Here is a 25,407-nt window from a genome sequence, read left to right on the forward strand (position 1 = left end):
GGACAAAGGAGGGTGGCAATTTGCATAAAATTTGCATATGCTAATTTATATTATAGATGCACATTGCGAAATGATTATTAGAATTTCAAAAGAAATACAGTACATCTCACCATAGTGAGGAAGACAGTGACCAGGTAAGCTATGTTCCTGCCTGTTCAGCCTGCTGTTCAGGGGCTCAGTGTTGATGGGCAAATGTTTTTAGGGTTCTTCATTTTTAAACTGGAATAGGACCAGACAGCCCTTCAAACAGAGGACTGTAAAGGATGGCCACCCTTCCATTGGTCTGAAGTCCTCCCTTATGGCCCAGGGCATCTCACATTATTTGAGCATGAGAAGCGAAGGAAGAAACTTTGGCGAAACAGTTTCCATGCCACAGAGAGACTGAGAAGGGGGGCTGCATCTCTCAGCTTCTGCCAATATAGGTCCTTCCTTTTCTTTTACCCTATCCCTGCTCCCCCATCTCTATCATTCCACACAGAGTTTAAGAGAACTATACAGGAGATTTAGTACAGCTTAATATAGGTCTACGTCTTTCTTTCTTTTTAATAACAAAAAAACCAAACAAATAGGAAAAAAAACACAACCCTCATCTTTTGACAGTATAACTTGAACCAATACACAAACAGAGTATTGCACATGGACATTATCATAGTTATTCTTTCATAGGCTAACTTTTTTTTATTTAATAATACGCCTGAACATGCAGCAGTTGATACCTCTATATTCATTGAATTCCACAGGCCTTGCAGTAAACACCTATATACAAAATCCTCACCTGTACAAAAGGCAAAAAAACCCCAAAAAATCCCAAAGGAAAATAATAAAGGAAAAAGCTTTTTGAGTCCCACTCTGCCAGTCACAAATTATATATATATATATATATATATATATATATATATATATATTTGTGTAATTTGGGAAATCCAAGTGCAACAAGTAAAATGGATTCCCTTAACTGCTCATTCAGTCCAGACGTCAACAATACATGAACACACACACACGCAAACACACACAAACACAGGGTACTCCTGGAAATATAAGTACATAACACTGTCAGCATATCTACAGGTGGTAACTTCACATTTGTTAATGTATTTTCCACATGAGTTACCGTATCTTTAATGACTACACAAGAAAAATCCATGTACAACTCTCAGCAATGTCAGTTTTTGAATCTTGATCTTCAGTCTCTCAAATACATTTTCACAGAATGAATGGGTTTGCTTGGCTTTGTATTCTTCCTGTATAGCACAGTTTTCAGACCAGAATTGTTTCTCTCTCTCAAAATATTAAAAACAAAAGAGCAGTAGTATGATTGGGCATGATCCAGCTGGACCCATAGTACAGTATCTTGTGATGCTCGTAAACCCCTCCCTTGCACGTCTCCCTTCCTCTCTGACCTTTGGCCAGGAGCGATGCTGCAGCACCAAGGTACATCTGACATTAAAGGAGTTTTTGGCCTGGTTCAGACAACACGTTAAACCATGCTGCTTAACCTTAATGCATTCCCTTAGCCATTTTGTGGTTAAGCAGCATGGTTTAGCGTGTTGTCTGAACCAGGCCACTGTGTTTAACACATACAGTTTTTAAATGCAAGTAGCACCTACTGGGGGGAAATTAATAATTATTGGGATCACAGCAGGTAGGGGTGTGGTTTAACTCTTTCTCCCCTGTTGCTCTCCTGATGAAAATTGTCCCTCTGAAGCCTTTCTTTCTTTCTTTCTTTCTTTCTTTCTTTCTTTCTTTCTTTCTTAATGCATGTTAAATGCAAAAACGCGTTTAACAGCACATTGGGTTTGGCCCTTAGTGTGAGAAGCTCATACGTAGGTCCTATCCTCAGATCTGAGTGGTCCTCTCCTTTGCGGGTAAACCTGAGGAGGTCAGGGGGCTGCTGGATCTATGTGTGGACATAACGTTGGGCCGAATGTATCAGGGCCATGACTGATCCGTCACAATGTGCTACTCCTGGCCAAAGGTCAGCAGGGGAGGAATAGAGGCTATGCATACAGAAGGATGGATCATGCCCAATTTATTTATTTATTTGTAAAAGCCTGCAAAAGTAACACACTGCTATTAAAAGCATATTTTTTAAAAATCAAGTCATTCAAGCGGGCAATTCTTCAGATTTCATACAATGAAATAAAAACATGATTCTCTCTCCCCCTCTTTAAACCCCCTTCACACCTGCCATTGCACCAATGACACGGATGATTCAGGCACTAGCATTTCAAGAGTTTTACTAGGGAAGGATTATCATGTACACGCCGAAGAAGCTGCATAATTTGTAGAAAACCTACATGGCTTTATTAAAGCTATTATAGGCTTTTGGAAATTTTGTCCACTCTTTAGCCCTTAAACATCTGTCTTTAAAGCATCTGTGTTTGTTTTGTTTTAAAAAAAATTCTTGATATCATTTAAAAAAAAGTTTTAAAAATCATTATGTATTCTTAGGGGGGAAAAAAAGTAATTTCCCCTAAAATAATTTCTATGACAATTATAACTCCTTCAGTGAGACTATTCCTAATACTTCTTAAATCTACAATTAGTCTTGAAAAGAAGTGCTTTTTTGGTATTTATGTTTTTAAATATATATATATATATATATTTGGTAAATATTTTTGCTCCATTCATTTAAGTGTGACTGCATTGTGTTCTGGTGGGATTCAACAAGGAAGATTTCTCCCTCTTAATTATCTGCATTCCAGGGATACAAAATTAGAAGGAACAGATTTCTGGAAAAAGTTCATGTACAGCCAGAAACAAATTCCTACTTTCTTAAGTGTTTTTTAAGAGCAATCCTAAACAGATTTTACTCAGAAGTAAGTCCCATTATGTGCACAGAAGGGTTACTCTTAGTTATACTTAGAGCAGACCCACTGAAGTGAATGGACCTTAAGTTCGTCATATAACTATAGAATTTCAGCACAACACAGGATGGCACTTGCATTCCTATTGCACTCTCAGCCTGTGTTCCCATCAGAATTAGCAAAAAGGGGGGGAAAACCTCTCTTCACCCTCCTTTCCACTGAATCACAGGGCATGTCTACACCAGTCAATATCCCAGGAATTGGCCCGGGATCATCCCTGTGCGTCCACATGACGCACAGGGGATCCCGGGAGCAGGGAGAGATGATCCCTCCATTTCCCTGGGATATCGGCAGGCCCTTTCCCCCTGGCTTTTCCCATGGTCCCAGGACAATCCCAAGGACCGTGGGTGGTGTGGCCACCCATCCTGGCTTCTTCCCTCTTCCCTGCGAGTAGCAGGGGTCAACAGAGGGAAGGAATTCATGTGGCTGTCACATGGTAGCCAGGTTAGGTGCAATGACTATCAGGGATATTGACATAGATCAGTCTTAGCGTTTCATCCCACACTGAATGGTATAAATAGTATGTGGTTTCAGTGGTGATTTCCCTCCACTTAGACACCTGAAGTACGTTTCAATATTCACTGGAAGCCTAAACATGTTGACTGGGTTCAGACAACACAATAACCAATGGTGGTTTAAATACGCAACGGTTGGTTATTTAACCCGCTGTGGGTTATTGTATTGTGTGGAGGGAGGTTTTGAACCAATGGTTGGTCATTTGGCTGAAATAACCAACGCAAATAACCAATGCTCTGTAGCAGTGACTATTTGATTGCTTATCGTGTTGTGTGGAGGGCACCGCTGGTTATTTCGTCAGCCACAGAGTTGCAAGGCAAGAGCGGTCAAAGTGGTGGCTGCCACTCTAGTAAAGCCAGCTGGATAGATTTTCAGCAGCAATGGCTGACGGAATACTAGGAGGAGGACTGAGGTGGGAGAGAGGGCGGGGGATGAGCCAGTCAACTTCACGTGGACTAATAGTCAACTTAGCACTGAACCTAATCAACACCATGGTGGATTATTATCGTGTTGTGTGGGGAGTACCCGCTAGATAAACAAATGTCAAGTTGATTATTACCCCACCATTGACTATCATGTTGTCTGTTTATCTGGAATGAGATTTCATTACTGTCAATAAAACTTGCTTCGAAGGGCCAAATTAGAAGTGACTCACATGGTTAAGCCTTGGGTGCAGGATTTAAAACAAAAACTGCAGGCCTGGAGGGGTGAAAGCTTCACTCACGCTGCAGTCCTAATCCAGGGTGGCTTCCTTGGATCTAGAATTTGCGGGAGGGGGAGTTTCCATTTGCTCCAATGGGAGCTTTTTTCCAGTGCAAGAATGCAGGTGTTGGGTCAGGTCCCTGATCTGAATCAGGGCCACTGCAGGGCTCAGGAAGTCAACAACCTCCCCCTATCCCTGTGCCAGGGTCTGCATTTGGATCAGGGTCCCTGAGCCTGCAATATATGTTTTAAAAAGCCTGCACGCTAGGGCAAGCCATGTGGCTAACGCCCCTTTTGTTTTGTCCCGAGTGTGCATGCGTGTACTTAGAAGAGGGGTTTAAAGATCTTCATAGCCTTTTAATGCTTGGGCAACTTTGCTGACACCTGGACCCTAAACATATTTACTTGGAAGTAATTCTTTCGACAACGCAAAGGCACAAACTACCCATTACATGCAAATACATGTAACGAAGCTCAAATATTGTTTTGTTTTGCTTTTAAATAAATGAAAAGCAGCCCTCGAAAGCAGCAGGTTCGAGAGGAGAGGAGGGTACGTCACTCTTTCCTCCTTCTCAAAATGGCTCTTAAATGCTGCTCCCCCACAAAGCATTCTAGATGTATATTTACCCATGTAAATATCCCTCTGGAATCCTGGCAGGTGGGGGGGGGAAGTAGGGGATACAATTTTGACATGTAAAATGGCATGTGGTGAAAGCGTTACACACACCCTGTCCACTCCTCAGTTCAAAACTGTAGCCTCTTGAGTATGTTTCTCATTAAAAAGAAACCCTAGAGTATCTCTGTATGGCTCATTGGGCCGCCAATCCTATCCATTTACATTTGGGGTATGTGTCTTCAACAGGCACACGTCACATCCTGTTGAAATCAATGGCAAAACGTTAACTGATTTTAGGTTTGTATCTCATGCTCTACAATGCCCTTGAAATGCTGACAGAACCTAATAGATTGGGTCCAGATTTAGTCATACTTGGAGTAGACTCAATGACATCAATGGGGCTTAAGGTATTATGTGTAAGTCTGTAGCCAACCCAATGTTTTCTGAGATTGTTGCTGGGACAGTACATCGTATAGATGATTTCTAGGATTGCGTCCAAGGTGAAAACGTCACCCAAGGCGATGTCCGCCTGCTCAGTGTTCATGTATTACACGTTTGTCCTTGTGCCACTATGTGATGGGATGATTTTTTACCACATCTTGGAAAACTCTTACCGTCTGAATGTATAGGGGGCGCATTCTTAGACTAGGGTAGGCAGAAGGTAGATCTCCAGATGTTTTGGTCTTCCACTCCCAGAAGCCCTTGAGAGTATGGCCAATGGTCAGGAATGCTGGGAGTTGAAGTTCACGACATCTGGAGGTCTACTTTCTGCTCATCCCTGCCTTAGGCCACACTTTTCAGGGTGAAAATGAATTTTAAAAATCCCTCCTATTGATCTTTTCTACTTCAGAAATGACTGAGTTGGTCTGAAGGTGCTAGATTAAATAATAATAATTTTAAAAGGCAAGTCACAGCCTTCATGGGAATAAAAGAAAGATCCCAAATTTAGACAAAGAAGAAAAAGCAAAGAAAAATAAATAAAGCAGCAGCAGCAAAAAACAACAGCAGCAATGTGTTACCTTTACAATTTCTGATACAAAATACTTTGCATTGCTTTGTGAAACAGATATTAGGAGTGACTCCAGATCAAAGATGAAAGGAAAAGAACAATAAATAGATAGCATAAAGTAAGGGGATCTGGGCTCATGGTCAGAGAAGTAGCTGTTGATGTTATAGCTCGAGGATCTTTTCAGAACCACAACTTGCAGTGTCAGTGATCTGGTGATCCCAATTTGGGGGAGGGAGGGGTCCTTACGGCAGCAGCTCTTCTCCAAAATACGAGAAGCCTTTAAATTCTTCTTGGTTGATTTGCTTTATAATTGTCTCATCCACTTGCGTTAATATCGGGTCTTCTCGTGTAAAGTCTTGATCAAAGTTATTTACATCCCTTTTGGTTTTCTGAGGGAGGAAAGCAGAAAGTTATGGGTAAGGGGTTGTTTCATATGAACAATCAAAACCACAAAAATAGCTTCTGGGGACAAGGGTGGGTGGGGATGATGTGAAGTTATTTGTTTTGCTTCTAAAAGAAGGCAGTTTTCTGGAATGATATATTAAAAGAACTACTTCATACAGGAGAAAATGAGGATGACCAGGCGAGATCACGGAAGCAAGGAATGGTTTGGGGAAAGCCGGCTGGCCTGTTACAGACACACTGAGAGTGGCGGAATGACAGAGCACATTGCTGAAATTATGGTATTATACAGCAGTCTTTTTCTGTTTTCTTCCATGAAGATGACATTGTAGCAAGCTAAATCTCACAGTACTCCAGCCTTTAAATGTCTCTCATAAGAACATAAGAAGAGGCCTGTTGGATCAGACCAAGAGTCCACCTAGTCCATGACTCTGTTCACACAGTGGCCAAGCAGCTGTTGACCAGGAACCCACAAGCAGGACATGAGTCCAATAGCACACACACACCCAGCCCATGTTCCCCAACAACTAGTGTATACAGGCTTACTGCCTCTGATACTAGAGGTTGCACTTAGCCATTGATAGCTTCACGGGATGACCCCATTGGGTTCTAGTATTTTGAGAGAGGGAGAAAAATGTCTCCCTATCCACATTCTCCACACCAAGCATAATTTTGTACACCTTTATCATGTCTCCTGCTAGCCTCCTTTCAGGCATTGGCTTTTTGCAGACATCACAGCGTTTCCAACCATGGCTTGCTGATATATCAGACTCCTGTGACCCAAATGTGCACTAGTCGTAATATATGATTCAGATCAGCACCGGAGTTTCTGTGTGTGCGTGGAGGCAATAGAAAACATCATTCTAGTTTCTCTTCCAAGTTTGAAGCTCTGCTCTGGAAGCACCCTTCACTCAATAGTTTTCAGAGTCAGATGCAAACCTTTAAGGAGCTGCACAAGCTAGGTCATTTTAAACCCTGGACATAATGGCTTTATGGAGTGGAAGGGTGGGGGGCTTAAATGGCCATCTTATGTTAAAAACATAAGAACATAAGAAGAGCCCTGCTGGATCAGTCTAAGGGTCCATCCAGTCCAGCACTCTGTTCACACAGTGGCCAACCAGCCATTGGCCAGGGATGAACAAGCAGGACATGATACAACAGCACCTTCTCACCCATGTTCCCCAGTAACTGGTGTATGTAGGCATATTGCCTCTGGTACTGGAGGTAGCACAGAGCCATCAGGACTAGTAGCTGCTGATAGCCTTCTCCTCCAGGAATTTATTCCACCTCCTTTTAAAGCCATCCAAATTGGTGGCCATCACCACCTCTTGTGGTAGTGAATTCCAGAGTTTAATTATGTGCTGCGTGAAGAAGTCCTTCCTTTCATCTATCCCGCCAACCAGCTTCATGGGAGGACCCCATTGGGTTTTAGCATTATGGGAGAGGGAGAAAAATGTCTCCCTAACAGCTTACAGCTAAAGTGTTACTTTAGCTGTGAAGCACACAACCAAATTCTTTCTCCTTTGCTTCAGTTCCACATTTTACAACTGTTTCTACATTCTTGACATGTTAGAGCAAAAGGACAAAACAAAGACGAACGACAGCAGCAAAACACTGCCAGCTGCAGGCGCCCTGCCCTCTTTTGTATCTGGTCAACAGGGCAGGGCTCCTGCAGCTTTAACTGTTGTGATGAAGAGGGAATTCCACCAGGTGCTGCATGCATGCAAATGACACCTGCTGAAATTCCCCTTTCTACACAACTGCTAAAGATACAGGAGCCTTGTTCTCCTTTCCATATGGTCACTCTAATGAATCTGCATGCCAAAACACATTCAAGCCAATTCTTTCAACTGAAATATCCTTGGAAATACTAGAATTATGCATCCACCACCAGTAGGGCAGATGTATGACTTTTGCCTGAAACCTGGAAACATATACGGCAGATGTATGACTCACTCAGCCACCTTCTGTATACAAATTGGACAGCCAACCTTTTAACTGGCCTCCTGCTCCTGTACCTTTTAACAGCAGTTGACTCTGCACACAGCGGGATGCTTTCCTCCCTGCTGCTTCTGCTTTCTGCAGTTCATGACTATTAAAGGCACAGGAGGAGGGCAGGGTTTGTCCTGGTCAATTAGCAACCCTAGGGTGACCATATTAAAAAGAGGACAGGGCTCCTGTATCTTTAACAGCTGTCTAGAACAGGGAATTTCAGCAGGTGCCCTTTGTATGCATGCAGCACCTGGTGAAATTCCCTCATCATCACAACTGTTAAAGCTGCAGGAGCCCTGTCTTCTTTTGTATCTGGTCACTCTAGTATAGCTGCTGCAGCTTTAACTGCTGTGATGAAGAGGGAATTTCACCAGGTGCTGCATGCATGCAAATGACACCTGCTGAAATTCCCTTTTCAATATAACTGTTAAAAATACAGGAGCCCTGTCCTCCTTTCCGTATGGTCACCCTACCCTAGTAGAAAGCCAACAAGTCCTCCACTGTTAGGTGGTACCTGCTGCTGCTGAAAGCACCTGTCAAAAGCGAAGAGAGGACTTTGCTGCCTTTTAATGGCTGGAAAGAAATTTGTGAAAGGATGAAGAGTTTTAAGAATGCTGCTCAGGTCCTAAGGAATTCAGCTTGTTTCCACTGTAGCTGCGTCGTTTGTTCACTCATTTCTAATCAGAAACCAGATGATGTCAGTGTCAAACTGCTGGAAACGGGTTCCTGTGTTGCCTTGTGGTCTTTTTAATGACCTGGTTTGTGGCCATCTTCCTAACAGAGAATGCAGTTGCAGCACCAGCCTGCTCAGTGTGGACTGGCAAAAGTGCTATTGAAGCACTTGAGTGGAGGAGCGGCTTGAAAAGCAACTGGCAAAGCCCCGCTTTTCCGAGACCTTAGCTAGACCTAAGGTTTATCCCGGGATCTTCCTGGGGTCATCCCTGTTCATGTAAATGACACACAGGATATCCCGGGAGCAGGCAGGGACGACCCCGGGACGATCCCGGGATAAACCTTAGATCTAGCTAAGGCCCGAGTCGGCTTGCCCTGAATTCCCTGGCTGCTCTACCTCCTTACCCACCGAACTGCTAATAAGCTGCAGCACAGCCCCTTCCTCCCTTACAGTACAACTACCTGCATATGCTTGTATCTTATTTTTAAAATGTTTAATTTTGCCTATCTGCTCAAGCACAAACTCACAAATAAACACCGGTCCAAGTGTCTAACTACTGCAACACACTGGCTCTCACCCTCGGGTGTCATTTTTGGTCGTTCAGTTGATCACAGACACCGTCAGCATCTTGACTTTGTGCTGTCTGCCTCCTCCTGGGATCGTAGGGTGGTCCTTTCCGTCAGGAACTATTCCCAGCCATTGGAATGATAGTACTTAACTCCTCCCACAATTCCAGGCAGCAGCGGTTCCCACAGCATCAAGAGGGACGATAGTTCAGTGAGGTTCTATGGGGGCCCACAGGGGCTCAGTGGTAGAGCACGTGCTTTGTATTCAAAAGGTCCCAGGTTCAATCCCTGGCTTCTCCAGGTAGGGCTGAGAAAGACTCCTTCCTGAAATCCTAGAGGGCTGCAGACTCAGTAGCCCTATTAGAGCATTCTAACCATTGGGAGGGGCAGCCCATTGGCCCAGCCCCCTTCATTGTCACATTTGTTGCCCTCTACATGCAGAGGGAGGCTTTATGAAGCTGAGCGTTTCCTCTATCCTGGGAGTGGGTGGGTGGGGTCTCTCCAATCAATTTGAAACACTGGAAAACCAGTGGGCTGCTGGGCTTCTTGCCCCAATTCTCTTTGTGGAAATCAAGCAGGGGCATTCCTAATCTAATTCTTACGGCACCTCCTAGCATCTCAGGCTATACTCTATACTGCTCACTAGCCTCTTTTACCTGATACACATAGAAATGTAAGGTTAAGAGGTGGTAAAAGGGTGCAGGGTAAATGCAAAACTAGCAAACTGTAATACTGCAAAACCAAGAACTTTGGGTGGGGGAAGAGAATGGAAATAAAACATGGCGGGGCCTCTTGGACACAATCGGAAGCAACATAGTGAAAAGCTGTTCCGCTTATAAATACTTGAAAACCTGCAGTAGCTTGTAAAACAAATACATTAATAAAACGAAACAAACAAAGGTAGCCGTTTAGCCCGTAAGAAGAATTCAATAAAACAGAATTGACTGAACTCAATAAAACAGTAGCTGGAATGTACTGATCAAATCTTTTCCGTCCAATGAGTAAATTCCAAATACTGTTTTATTGGTGAATTTGGTTTTCTTTATTATTATTATTATTATTATTATTATTATTATTATTATTATTTCTATTTCACGCTCATGGTGGTTTTTCAAGATGGACATGATAGGCTTTGCCAGGTCATGCTGTCTTTTACAGATTCAGGAATTTCCTGACAGTTAAGCATGTTTTAATTATGACTGCTTTCTGGATGTTGGTGTGGATGTATTTTAGTAGGTCCAGTTTCTGAAGCTTTTCTGTATAGTTTTTTGATGTGATGCCAGTGACTGATGTGCCTAACAGAATAATTGCGACCTTTTCCTGTTGCCATAGTTCTTTGACTTATTATTATTAATAATAATAATATTTTTTCGCTCGTGGAGGTTTTTCTAGATGAACATGACAAGCTTTGCCAAGTCTTGCTGTCTTTTACTGATTCAGAAATTTCCTGACTATTGAACATGTTTTAAGTATGACCGTTTTCGAGATGTTGGAGTGGGTGTATTTTGGTACACCTAGTTCTGAAAGTTTTCTGTAAAAAATGTTGATGTGACTGATGTGACTAGCAGAATAATTGTTGTTGTTATTGTTATTATTGTTATTATTATTACCCTATTTCTTCAATTCTAAGACACACTTTTTTCCCCATATAAACATCTCTAAAAACGGGGTGCGTCTTAGAATCGCGGGTGTGCCTTAGGTTTTTTTTTCCTGTTGGTGGTACTGAAATTAGTGTGTGTCTTACAATCGATGGTGTCTTACAATCGAAGAAATACGGTATTATTATTATTATTATTATTATTATTATTATTATTATTATATTTGGTGGTTTAACATGTTGTACATCACTCTGAAATCTTTTCATGTATAGCAGTTTAGAAATCCTATTATAAATAAATAAATAAAATCATAAATAACTCATCTTACTGCACAGTATGGAGGCAACTGAAGCTTAGAACAGCTCCTTCAGGCCATGATAGAGCAGAAGACATGGGACAGAATGATAGCAGGAAAAACAAGCAAGTGGTGGGAAAGTAAAGCATTGCTGATCTGTGTAACAGAAATAATAATGAGGAATAATAGAAAAAAATCATGGCTTGTGCATTTTGCGCCGATTTTTCCTTTTTTGTTACCCACCTCTTTTATATTACATAATATTATAATAAATATGTGTGAAAGATGGGGTTTTCTGGATCTGAATTTCAGCTGAATTTATTTTATGTATCTCATAAAATGTATATCTTTTTCCTGAAGTGAGAAGAACACACACATGTAGCAATTTTTGCATACTACACGACAGAGGGGCAATTTCTACTCTCTCCAAATATTTTTGCAGTCCTTAAAAGATGTGGCATTTCCTTTACCTTTTTATGGACACCAGAGTATCCTACTTGTGTTCAGAATGCAGCTGCTATACGGGGGGATATTTTCTGTGATTTGCTAATGTTTTGGATTACATGTAAAAATGATTTAAAAAACAACAGAGTTTCCAAATTTAGACATCACAACCAAAGCATTTTTGGTACAATTTATTCCTTTCACTATTCAAATAAATAGAGACGTGTAATTGCACATCCTACCCTTAATTATTCTCCCTCTGCTCTAATGTGGCAATCCCCAACCCAGAATGCCCCAGTAAAATACTTCAGGTTGGATCTAGAGTTAGCCCCATTTAGAATAGAGCAACTGAAATTAATGAGACGTAAGTTAGTCATGATAACTTTAAGTTCCATAGATTTCAATGTGTCTAAAAATGACTAATCCTGGATTCAGCCCTAAGTCTGGAGCATTCCATAGGGTGGGAGAAATGGTGGCTGCCATCACTGCTAAAGAGGTAGCGACAACCCTCCAAACCCACCAACAGGGGCAGCACCTGGCATCTTTGGGCAATTGCCAGGGCCCCCCTGCCTGGCACAGCGCACTGCTGATGTTAGCCCCGGGCTCCCCTCCATTTCTTTTTCTTTCTAGCTATCCCAGCAGTGTTTTGCAGATTGTTAGGTGCCTTTCATTCCATCATCCACTCACTAATGGAACTGGATTTTTCCAATTTCCCAAATTCACGCAAATTTGCATTTGTGCAAATTTGCATTTGCAAAAAATGCACACACACCCTCCAAAATGTGTAACCCTCCCCAAATGCACATTTTCATGCTTTAGCCTGTGGGGGAAATGCAATTTTTTTGCTGAAGGATTTTTTATTTTACATATTTTTCTATCACTAAATCTGTGTAAAATTCCAGAAAGTAAAAAACAAACAAAACCAATCTGCAAGTCCAGGGAATCTGTGTGACTCAGGAAAAGCCAGTCTGCTGTGGAATCTGCAGGTCATATTCATAGAAATCCGAACTGATCTGATTTTGTTCAGGATTTCTCTGACATCCATACCCCCAACCTAAGATCGCTCAGCACTGCTTAGAGCGCTACCTTCACAGCCAAATTAGCCCACTAAGGTCCACTGGTGGCAGAGGAAGCCAACCCAAGCCCCCCCAATACCTGGATCCAGCCCTGAACAACCAAACAAATATTGGGGAGAAACTGGAAAGCCTCCATGAGCATTTCCTCCCAACATCTACCCCCTGAGACTGCTCCCCGTTTCATCCCCTGGTTTTCACCCTACCCCTTGAATTTTGAGAATTCAGACTTTCGCCATGGTCTTGTGGAGTAGCAGTGCTTCTCACTATCATGCCTATTAAACATGACAGGTTTGGCCCTTTCCTTAAAATGGAGTGTTTTGATTTGTAGACATACTAACAGGTCTGAGATGAGGGTGGAGATTAGAGATGAAAGAACTAACAATTTTTGTCAGGTGTCTAGAACATCTCTCTGATGTGGAGGAAAAGGTTTCAGGGACTGAATCAGCCTCAGAAGAAAGAGGAGGAAGAGGAGGAGGAGGAGGGGACCCAAAAGTATATCAGCCAAAGCAGGAAGTGGAGGAGAAAATTCTCCAAGACTCTTCAGGAGTCAAGGATGAATCTTCCCTGGAGCTTATCAGACAGGATGCTGAAGGTTCAGAGACCCTTCTCCCCCCATCCCTGAGAACTCAGTCTCTGTCAGAGGGGGAGAGGACAATGGAGTTGACAGAGCCCAGAGTCTACCACAGGGTCAAGTGGGCAGAGTTGAGAGGAGGTGGGAGGCGGTCCCTTACGATAGCCACTCGCCAGAGGCTTCTCCTAAAAGACCCTCCCAGAGGTAAAGTGCCTCACAGACTGCGGAGAAACTGTCCAGTTTTAGTTGGAAGGCAACTGCCTAGCTTTGTTAAGCTAATTAAGCTTTGAGGATAGCTCCTAGAATTCACACTCCCATCAGATCTGAAAAGACGTTTATTTGTTGAATAAAGCTTTGTGGATTACACGACAGACCTCTGTATTATCTCGCACCTCGGCGGGAAGGCCTAGGACCATGACAATTTTTGAGGTCACCAAAATTCCCTGAAATGCACTTCCAAGCTCATTTTGCCTTGCTTCCGTTCTTATTTTCAAACTTTTTTTTTTTACTTGCTCATGCAGGAAAAGCGCACATTTCTATGCATATTTTTCATATGTGTGCAATTTTCTTCCATTGACTAATGTGTAAAAATGCACATTTTCAAACATGCATGTTTTCCAAACACGACCACAATTTTTGTGAATTTCTCTAAAAACATTCTACTGTCTGCGGCTTTTGTTCAGGATTGTAAATGTGACATTTTTGGATGATTTTCAAAGTTCTTGTACATCCCTAGTGTAGAATAGTGTAATGACTGCTTATGTCACAAAGGCACAGAGGGCTCCCAAAATGAGAGAGAGCTGTGCCATTCCCTTATGCAGTTCTTGGGGGAAAGGGGTGCTTGAGGGTAATTTCCCATCCCAGGCGAAATTGTGCCATCTTACTAGACAGTCTCTTTCATTCCCCTTCCTCTCAGCTTTCTAACAGTAGGACTTCCACTGTGGCTGACAACGTTATTCAGGAGGAGAAGGCGAGCAGGCAAGCAAACTCATAATGTAGGAGATGATTGTAGAACAGGAAAACATGTGTCCTTCCAGATGTTTTGGCCTAAAACGCCTATTGGCCCTAGCCTAGCCTAGAAGAGCCCGGCATTACACAATGTTTACAAATGGACTGGATTGTATCCCGAGTTCCTGTGAAAGGAAATCTGCTCACAGGATACTCCGGCCACTTTCTCCCTAAAGACCCCATGTTCCCTCCAAAAATCTATTCTGGTGGACAGCAGGGGTGCGGTCAGTCAAAATCAATGGGGGGCTTCCATTGGATTGGAGTGGGGGACTTCCATTGGATTGGAGCTCTTTCCATGAATGGAAGGAGCCCTTTGCTTCATGAAATTGCAAATTAGGACTGAAGTTATATTTATAAATTGCACCACACCTCGAACATCCTCATCACGGAGGCTGGAAATCCTTGAAATGACAGCTATCAAAGCAAGAAGGAAGCCTTCCAAAGAATGTACCAGCTTCCTTGATGAAAGCTACATCAAGTTTAATGTGTGGATCACAAGGCAGCATGTTCACCTCTTCATCTGTTTCTACACCCAGTTAGCGGGTGCCTTATTTCCTGCCTGCTTCACCTCCCAGCATCGTTTTGACATTGCAATCCTCTAATCCTCTATTTTGAATGGGATTTTGGTTTCTTGGAACAACTTGCCTTGGGGGTGTCTTACAATGAACAAGAGAGTATACCCCCCCCCTCTGAAAAAAATGTTTTCTCCTCCCCAATTGACCTGTCTGCACCTGTGGCCATGCCATGAGCTGAATGCAAGGTGACATGAGCAACTTTCTTCTTGGCAAAGCATATGATGGCCCTGTGGTCTGAAATGGGTATTGTGAGCCTGCTTGTGTGGCTGGGGCCTTCTGAGGACAGAAACAGTGACCACGGCTAGACCTAAGGTTTATCCTGGGATCATCCAGGGTTCGCCCCTGCCTGAGCACTGGATCCCCTGTGTGTCACCTAGATGAACAGGTTTGACCCCTGGACGATCCAGGGATAAACCTTAGGTCTAGCTATGGCCAGTGTTTCAGGTAAGCAATCATTTGAAAGCAATCACAAGTAACAATGTGAACCAACACTTAGAAATGTTTTATCCTTCATAAAGCATTTATTCAGTAAGCCCATCTCCCGAGTTTCTACTCACACAATACCCTCTCTTCCTGTTAGGAAATTGCTAAGTCTCATAATGGGTTTCCTAGACAAATATTCATGGGAATGGTACCGCCAAGGAAATGGCCTGCCAACATACTAAGGAATAAAATGCTCATTTCAGGCAGGCAGGCAAAGAGGCTCACAGAGGCGTAGGATATTATGGTTGAACAAGGGAGGACAACCCACATCCCGCCAGATGTTTTGGCCTACAACTCCCATCAGCCCTAGCCAGCATAGCTAATGGTGAGGGATGATGGGAATTCTTGAGCAAAACTTAAGGAGGGACACAAATCGCCCACCCTGTTGTAGAAGATTCCATGCATTACACAATGTTTACAAATGAATCCTACTCTTCTGTGGAACGCTGGTATGCAATTCCCATACACAAACCATTCTCACAGCATCATTTCCTGCTTGCCCTCTCACAGAACAGTCTGCTGATTGGGAAGGACATGGTGCAAACCAGTACAAAAATGTTCCAGTCTACAAAACAAAAAGAAGAAGTTTCACTAGACACCCGCTCATCTATACTTCGTGTGAGAGGCAGCTTCAGTTCAATGGTGGGTCTGTCAAATGACTCACCTGAGAAGAACAGGTTCTTGCTCAAGACGGGTAGCCAGGTGGCTAGCTGCAAGATTACTCTAACCCAGCTTATCCCTAAACCTCTGATAAATAAATGAAACAACTCTTACTCTCATTTAAAACTGGAAGTACTCTACTCTGTTGTAAAGGTGAGATTTTTAAAAACATAGTAAAGTGGTACATAAATGTATAAACAAACAAAGAGCAGTAGTGAATAAACAAGCAAACAGCAGTAGAATTTACTTGGAAGTAAGCCTCACTACAGCCCTCTTTTAGGGTGACCATATGGAAAGGAGGACAGGGCTCCTGTACCTTTAACAGTTGTATGGAAAAGGGAATTTCAGCAGGTGTCATCTATATGTATGCAGCACCTGGTGAAATTCCCTCTTCATCACAACAGTTAAAGCTGCAGGAGTCCTGCCCTCTTTTGTCTCTGGTCACTCTAGTATAGCTCCTGCAGCTTTAACAGTTGTGATGAAGAGGGAATTCCACAAGGTGCTACAGGCATACAAATGATACCTGATGAAATTCCCTTTTCTATACAACTGTTAAAGATACAGGAGCCCCATCCCCCTTTCCATATGGTCACCTAGTCTTTAGTCACACACCACAATTTACCACCCCATTTTTAGGTGTCAAATGGTGTTGGGTTTTTTGGAGATTTCTCACCAAAGTATGGGCAGGCTAGGGTACCACGATGATGCAAGTTTTAAAAATGCTACTAAAGGCACAATCATAAACATGTTTAAGTAGGAAAAAAGGCCTATAACTCCCAGGCTGGGGCATGATGAGAGTCGTAGGCCTTTTTACTTTCCAAACATGCATAGGATCGTGGCCTAAAAATAATACCATTCACTGTTGTTGCCACTGCAGTGGTTAAGACCTTGCCCCCCAGGACTTTTTATAAAATTCCTTCTTTTACGCCCACCATGTTTTGGCTTAAGTCACTGTCTTGTGCAGGCCCAGATCACTGACTTGAGCGTGCCCAGCCTCATTTTAGTGCAGGTCACTCCTACATCTCTGCACTGGCTGTGACTTAATTCACAATTCAGCAGAATGTTCCACTCTCTGAAAAGGCTAGCTGGAAGGAGGGCACCCAGACAACCTGACTGTTGCAGAGGTACAGCAGCCAGCTCATGAGGACATAAAAAATGCCATGCTGGATCAGACCAAGGGTCCATCTAGTCCAGCACTCTGTTCACACAGTGGCCAACCAGCTGTCGATCAGGGACCCACAAGCAGGACATGGTGCAACAGCACCCTCCCACCCATGTTCCCCAGCATAGACTTACTGCTTCTGATACTGGAAGTAACATATAGGCATCAGGACTACTAGCCATTGATAGCCTTCTCCTCCAGGAATTTATCCCACCTCCTTTTAAAGCCATCCAAGTTGGTGGCCATCACTACGTCTTGTGGTAGCAAATTCGAAAGTTTAACTCTGCGCTGTGTGAAGAAGTCCTTCCTTTTATTCGTCCTGAATCTCCCACCAATCAGCTTCATGGGATGAGCCCATTGGATTCTAGTATTTATGGGAGAAGGAGAAAAATGTCTCCCTAACCATATTCTCCACACCATGCACCCATCCACAAAGTGGGAGCTCATTGGGCTCACAAGAACCTTTAATTGTGCAATCGATTCCTTTACTTCTCTTTTAGCATAGTATTGTAGTCTTTCACAGTTTGAGTATTTCTGCTCTATCAATACCGGGCACTATGGAATACACTGACAAACATGAGCTTATCATAGGGATGTTACAGCACTTCTTTTTATACACTGGTCAGCATAGTTGGCCCAACCATGAGAAGGAACCTCATGAACTTTGAGCCCTTAAGAGTAGAAAGGGAGGCGGGGAATGAATGAAATAGTGTTTTACAATGTCACATGGGTCAGCCCCACCGTCCAAGGTTGATCTGAGCAAAATACATTCCATGCAGGTGCATGCAATACAGCCCCTTTGCACCCCCGCTGTGCTAAATGCCAATTGCCATGCACCCGGATGACTGAATGGAAATATAGTATGAGGACACCTCAGGTTTGTATATTAGGCCTAAAATTGACCTACCTGGACATATTCCTCACACTGTAGGCCTTACCTTAAAGAGGGACATTCACACTGAAGCAAACTTGAAAAGAGAGAACATTCACACAAAAATAAATTTACTTGGCCAGTAATTTCTGGTGTTCCCATTACTATTATTGAAGGAGAGTGCATTTGAAGAAGGGATTTTTTATTATTATTATTATTATTATTATTATTATTATTATTATTATTATTGCCACAGCCAAACTGCAAAGTCATAATTTGAAACTTAGGATAGGTCCAGTAAGACTTCAGAGCAGCAGAATAAAAATACACTAGTAAAAATGTACAAATACTCTGGCACATCACCAGGAGTTAAAAGTCATTTACTAAAGTGAAAAACAAACATGGCAAATTTCAATAGGGTTATTTTTGTTTAAAATGTTGTCTCCAGAAAGAAAGTCCCTCTTTAAGAATTCCAGCCACGTTTCATTGCAACCTTGTTATCTGCTGCAACATCATCCTCATCATCATAAACAAACACACACAGATTTTTTTCTGCAGCTGGCACATTTTCATCCACTGAGACACCTTTCTTATTAGATTCATGCAAGTATGATCTGCGACAAAATGTTGCAGCATCGAGTGCTCCTGTTAAGAGCTCCGGCCATTCCATTCCCTCTCCTATTCAGTTTCCTGTCCCGTCCCATAACAGTCAGTCAACATTCTGTGGGCACTGAGCATGCTCTATCTCCATTGGGGTCCCCCCTTTCTTAAAGAGTTTTTCCTATTATTATTTTTTTGCGCTTCTGAAAATCATGGGTATTCTCCAAGCGACTGATACCTCCTCCTTTACACGTGGGTGCCATTTGGTGTGTGTGTGTGTGTGTGTGTGTGTGTGTGTGTATGGTGCCATAAGCAATGGCACTCACATGCCTGAATGTCAGAAACATGTCCAACAAAATCTCTTAGCCAAATGAAGAGGTGCATCTGATATATCTTTCCATCTGCTAATATGTTTCCAACGGCAAACATAGTAACTGCTCGTTCCAGTGTAAACCGTTAGAAATTGTTACATTTTACCCAAATTTTACATATTTTTATGCTTGCGGAAAGTGCCTGGACAATTTTCAAATGTGTAAGTGAAGAAGAACTGGAAAAAATGGCAACTTCTCTCTTGCTGCAGAAAGAAGAGGGCCTCATATACCAGTTGCCAGCACTCATCAGGAATGCAGACTGGCTCTTTCTTTTTTTCTCTCTTCATTTCTGGTTATTCAAATGAAAACATTTGCTGCAGCACAACACTGAACATCTAACACATCGCTGGCATCCTTAAGGCAAGACTTACAAGGAGTGAGAACACTACAAGGATAGTTTTGAATGAAATAAACATATAGCAGTTCAAGATTAAAAGATTATAGACAGGACTATGATAAGTATTGTGTCATCCAAGAGAGTCAAAACGTATCTTTACCACTAGGACAAAGATGGGAGCAGGACAATCTGAAAAACAGAGGATTAGAAACTACAAATGTCAATCGTCTCTTATAGCAATAATATATTATCTTAGACCGAGTCTGCACAGCTTGTGTGACTCACAAGGGAAATGCAGCCCATCAGCCACAGGGATTTTTCTGGGTTTGAGGCCTGCTTAGGACTGCAAGAAAGGAGCAGGTCCGATCCAAGACATTTTGCTGCCTGAGACGCTGCAGCAAATAGCGCCACCTCCCCTCAAAGTCTGTATTGCAAAGCCTATATACCGTAATGCTATTTTGGCAGAAAATCCCACAAGTACACACACACACACACACACACACACACACACACACACACACATACTGTAAAAATCACAGTAATAACAAATGAATAACTACTACTTTTGCTGTCTTTTCATGACACCATAAATCTGTTTTCAGAGGTGGCCGCCTCATTCTGCCTAATGGTAGAACTGGCCCTGGATAGGGGTGTTGCCAGGCACTTAGAAGCCTCAAATCACAGCTGGTGGGATACATTGCCTTTATGGCTTCATTTCTTCTTTTATTTTTATTTATATTTATTTATTTATTTACAATATTTATATACCGCTCCCCATTGAAAATTTCGGAGCGGTGTACAAGACAAAATAAAATAAAAAACAGAAACACTTTAAAATAGATTTTAAAAGAAGCAAAATGTACAGTGAACCGTGGCTGGCCATTAAGGAAAGGCTTCCTGGAATAATGATGTTTTCAGGAGGCGCCGAAAGGAATACAATGTTGTCGCCTGCCTGACCTCCAGAGGCAGGGAATTCCATAGGAGGGGGGCTACCACGCTGGAGGCTCTTCCCCTGGTGGACTCCAATCAGAGGATGGTTCTATGTGGAACCTCAGATGACCTCAGTGACTGGGCAGGTTGGTAGGGGAGAAGGCGCTCTCTCAGGTATCCTGGTCCCAAATTGTTTAGAGCTTTGTACAAACGTACAAGAATCTAAAACCTGGCCTGTTTTTTTAACGGAAAGGCATTGCCCTAAATCCAGCCAAGGTTTGACATGCTTAAGTGCCACTGAGATCAATAGGACAAGTTAGTTGCAAGGAAGATTGTGATCCTATACTCACCTACCTGGGAGTAAGACCCACCAAACTCAATGGGGCTCATTCTATTATTACACATATGAAATTGCACTGCAATTTGTGTTCCATTAATTCCCACGGGAGTTCAGTATGATGAGGTTTCTTTGGATCTGGACCACTGTTGTTCAGTTGCTACTTTCCTGAGAGTACAGTCCATGAGGTAAGATGCCTGCATGTACATTTTACCAAGCACAGAATGGCAAATCTAACTCAGGTCTACCATGTTCTTTTTTTAAATAGACATATAAATATAGACCTATATTCTTCTATGAACATACAAATAATTACCACCCTTGAAGACTATTTTAATGATATTATTATTTAATGATGACATTATTGGATTATAATTTACTATTGTTACAATCACTTCTAATTAATTTCATCATAGAATCATAGAATAATAGAGTTGGAAGGGGCCTATAAGGCCATTGAGTCCAACCCCTTGCTGTATGCAGGGATACATCTTAAAGCATACCTGAAAGATGGCTACCCAGCTGCTTCTTGAAGGCCTCTAATGTGGGGGAGCCCACGACCTCCCAAGGTCATTGGTTCCATTGTTGTACTGCTCTAACAGTCAGGACGTTTTTCCTGATGTCCAGCTGGAATCTGGCTTCCAACTGAACATCAGGAAAAACTTCCTGACTGTTAGAGCAGTACGACAATGGAACCAAGCTAACTAATTTTATAAATTGGATCACAGGCTCTCAGCATTTCTGTATATCCCTAGAACAAATTGGGTCTCTTTAAAAGGCAGTCAATTTAACTTCATTTAAATTATTTTAATTTGGTTCCATATTTCGTCATAGAATCATAGAATAGTAGAGTTGGAAGGTGCCTATAAGGCCATTGAGTTCAACCCCTTGCTGTATGCAGGGATCCATCTTAAAGCATCCCTGACAGATGGCTACCCAGCTGCTTCTTGAAGGCCTCTAGTGTGGGGGAGCCCACGACCTCCCAAGGTCATTGGTTCCATTGTTGTACTGCTCTAACAGTCAGGACGTTTTTCCTGATGTCCAGCTGGACATCAGGAAAAACGTCCTGACTGTTAGAGCAGTACGACAACGGAACCAAGCTAACTAATTTTATAAATTGGATCACAGGCTCCCAGGATTTCTGTATATCCCTAGAACAAATTGGGTCTCTTTAAAAAGCAGTCAATTTAACTTCATTTAAATTATTTTAATTTGGTTCCATATTTTCCACATTCATTTCACTTTGGTTTTTCTGTATTTTTGCAAAATAAAGTTGTAGCTTAATTCCCCACCCCACCCCCACGCCCCGGGTTCCTTTCCCATCCCCTTATCCTTGCGTGACATGTCTTTTTAGATTGTAAGGTTATAGGCAGGGACTTTTTTTTTTTTTTTTTTTTTTTGGTCAATTGATTGGTAGCTGCTTCAAGAGATTGTTTGGGCCAAGGAGTGGGATAAAAATTCTTTAAATAAATAAAAAAATAAATTAAAATAAATTAACATAAAAATTTGTCCTTTGTTTTTCTAAAGGGACACAGTTTTTAAAAACAGAATTTAGTAAGGCCACGACTGAATCCATTTTTACTTTAATTTGAAAAGTTTAATTAATGAATTAATTAATTCAAGTCCCATCTTCTAAAACCTAACTGCCTTGCTACAATTCCATCACATATGGGCTCTACCATGTTCGCTGCTTACCTCAACTAATTGTTTGCGGGGGGGGGGAAGAGGGGGTGTTATTCCTATTTCAATAGTTAGTGCCTGATAGTGAGGACTGGTTGGAGGGAAGGGCCATGGCTCAATGGTAGAAAACATGATTTGTTTGGGGCGGGGGAAGCCCCAGGTATAATCCCTGGGCATCTCCAGGTAGGATTGAAAAGGACTCCAGGCTGACACCTAGGAGACATGCTGTAAATCAGCGTACACAATATGAGGCAGTTCAAGGGCACAAAAGTGTGGGCCACAGGTGCCCCCTGAGCATTGTTTGGTGGCCCCACATCCACTTCCTTTGCTCATTGATGCATGTGTTTCTCATCGGCATGGATCAGCTGAACAGGGGAGGCTGATATGCGTTGTTTTTGGTCCGTGAATCCATTGCAAGCTCAGAAATGTATGGACTTCAACGGCAGACTGTGTCTGAGTTTGTGCTCAGTCTGGAAGATGGGAACTGGGTAAATCCTGATTAAAAATGAACTGAAATGTATTCCTCCTACACCCCTACAGTGCACACACCATGTTCTACGGATGGTAAACAAGGCTGTGGGGCAGCAAACTTTATGTGCGCCCAAAGAGTCAATCCCACTCTTGTTACATTCATTGCCGTCAAGAAAGTACCATCTGAAAATAACTTAACTTAAGAATCTAGGCCAGGCGAGTGTGGAAGGTCGGGGAAGGGGCATTTTTGTCCCCCGCTCTTTGTGCCGCACTCTGATTTTTTAAAAAATAAAATAACTTCACTTAAGTATTGAAATGGGAATTGTCATGGATTTTTTTTCAATTCACTAATTGACATAGGATGGAATGGGCTCATAAAAAATAAAATGTGAACTGTATCTAAGAATTGGAGTGATCCATCCTTAATTACCAGCCCCTGAGAGTCACCCATATCTGTAGCGTTTCACCGGGAGTCAGTGTTCTGGACAGGCCTTTCAAGTGGAAGGAGACTAGCCCAGAACACTGACTCTGACAGAGGCACAAGAGGCAGAATCCTCTGGGTGGCTAAGGGAGATTCTGCTGTGTCTGTGTATCAGGAGGGATTGGATGCTACAATCACATGACACAGAGAATTGCCCACGTCCACTGGTGGCTGGTTAAAAGGAACATGCCTAGAGCAGTAGATCAAGCAGCCTCCTCTGTGGACGAGTACTTCGGGCTAATAAAAGCCTTTAATTATTTATACGAATTAATCTTCCGTGCCATCCTTGAGGCTATTTTGTAGCACGCTAGCGCATGCTCTGGCACCCGGCTCGGGAATGGCTGTGCAGGCGTGTGATACCCAAGAAACTGGTTTCCTTAAATAAAGAGAATGGGTAGTATCCAACGCTAGCATCACAGTGCTAGCACTAATGATGTTGCAGTAGCTTAAACCAACGCTAACGCAACGCCTACTAAGCAAAGGGGAAAAGTGGCAATTTGGCACCAAAGTGCAACACCAAACTATGCTAATGAAATGTGGTGGCCAATTACTGCTTTTCCCCTTTGCCTAGCAAGGGCTAATGGCACTGCGCTCGCATTGGTTTATACCAGCGCAACACCATGAGAATTAGCAGTGTGACAGCATTGAATCTATAGATTTCTCAGCTCTGACTCCCTGGCTTAGTCCTTCAAGCTCTGGCGTCTGGTGTTGGATCCTGGAATGGATCCTGGTTATGTTTTCCATTGATTTGTTAATTGCTGAGGATCTGGAAGAACAGAAGACTCAGCAGAAACTTAAAGGTCAACTCTACACCTGGACATTGAGTGTCATAACTGAATAATTGTCTAACTGATTGTCTTCAATTAAGGGTTGCAAGGAGTTGCATCATTGTACAGGTTGTCTATAAAAGTAAATGTGTTTTCATGTTACCTACTTCCATGTCCCTTACCCAACTTGATGTGAGCTGTATTGACTGACTGTTTGTAAGTATTTGTATCTGTACTGCCATAACAAAATTATATATTTATTTGCCAGTAAAAGGTTTATTTTAACCTACATGAATCTTTGTCTTAATTAACGTCTTTGCTGACTTGGCTGAGAACCGCTGTAATCTCTGCTAGTCTCTGGAGGGCCCAGACAGAGACTTAACACAAAAGGTTATGTGCCAGAAACCCAGTCTGTGCCATAACTAATCAGCTTCTAAAGCCATAACTCAACATAACTCCCCCCTGACAGCTGCATACAACTCTACCTTGATACAGGGCCATATGACTCGGGTTCATGAGCTCTCAACACCCACAATACACTTCCCCGTTGCCCTTGGCATCACAAGGTTCCAGCCCTGGACAAGGGCCTTTGTCTTTAGGCTATCTCATGGAGAAGGTCCAGTCAGAGGTATGGATGACTTGGTGTCATATTGAGGCTCCAAGCCCAATGGAGGCAGACACCTGTCTATAGTAGCATTTTCCATCCCAGATGGCCACAGCTGTAAGGTGTCCAGTCCAGCTACTGTGTGGAGAAGCTGCGAAGTTTTGCACAGAACATCTAAATTTGCACAAAACTTCCCTCCTCCCCTGGCAGGGCTGTGGTCAGCGCCATTCCTGATTAAGTGTTGTTGTTGTTATTATTATTATACAAGAATGAGAAATCACGCAAGAAGGGAAATAAAAAGTGCATGGAGAATAGCCAGCCAATGACGCGGCGAGTCATCACCTTGTAAAGGGAAACATGGACAACAGTTCCAAGTGAGTTCACATGGAACGCCGCATTCAGCTCTTGCCTCTTTCACCAAAGGGATTTTTAAATGAAGCTGGGGGTAGGGCAGGCATAGAAAAGGACAGAAATTAATACAGAATGAACAGTTGCGCTTACAATTAAATCGCATCAATATTCAGAATTCGGTCAAATAAAATAGAAACTGGTTTTAAATAATAGATGGAAAGAAACGTCTGGCATCAAGGGTAGGTATGATTGGGCACCTGCTGAGGGCCCACACCCCAGCAGGGGGGCGCTGACAAGACCCCCTGTGGCATTACCTCACAGTTCTGTTCCCTTAGGTATGTCTGGCTTTGTATGTCTAGTGAGTGCAGAATGTTGGACTGAGTGGGTGTGGC

The 25,407-nt window shown here is 42.6% G+C and overlaps 1 protein-coding gene across 2 annotated transcripts in view; it reads right to left on the minus strand.

Annotated features, from left to right (window-relative positions):
* Positions 1 to 4,429: 4,429 nt before the first annotated feature.
* PRKCE (protein kinase C epsilon) overlaps positions 4,430 to 25,407 on the minus strand; it is a 375,307-nt gene continuing 354,329 nt past the window's right edge. The window contains exon 15 of one of the 2 annotated variants that reach the window (XM_063123966.1): positions 4,430 to 6,099. In XM_063123966.1, the coding sequence (XP_062980036.1) occupies positions 5,953 to 6,099 (147 nt within the window). In that variant the 3' untranslated portion in view covers positions 4,430 to 5,952. Of the gene's footprint in view, positions 6,100 to 18,002; positions 18,184 to 25,407 lie in introns of those variants that run through there. The other variant, XM_063123967.1, reaches the window with a different exon arrangement.

Source organism: Elgaria multicarinata, chromosome 4, assembly GCF_023053635.1.
Source record: "Elgaria multicarinata webbii isolate HBS135686 ecotype San Diego chromosome 4, rElgMul1.1.pri, whole genome shotgun sequence".
Classification (NCBI taxonomy): Eukaryota; Metazoa; Chordata; class Lepidosauria; order Squamata; family Anguidae; genus Elgaria; species Elgaria multicarinata.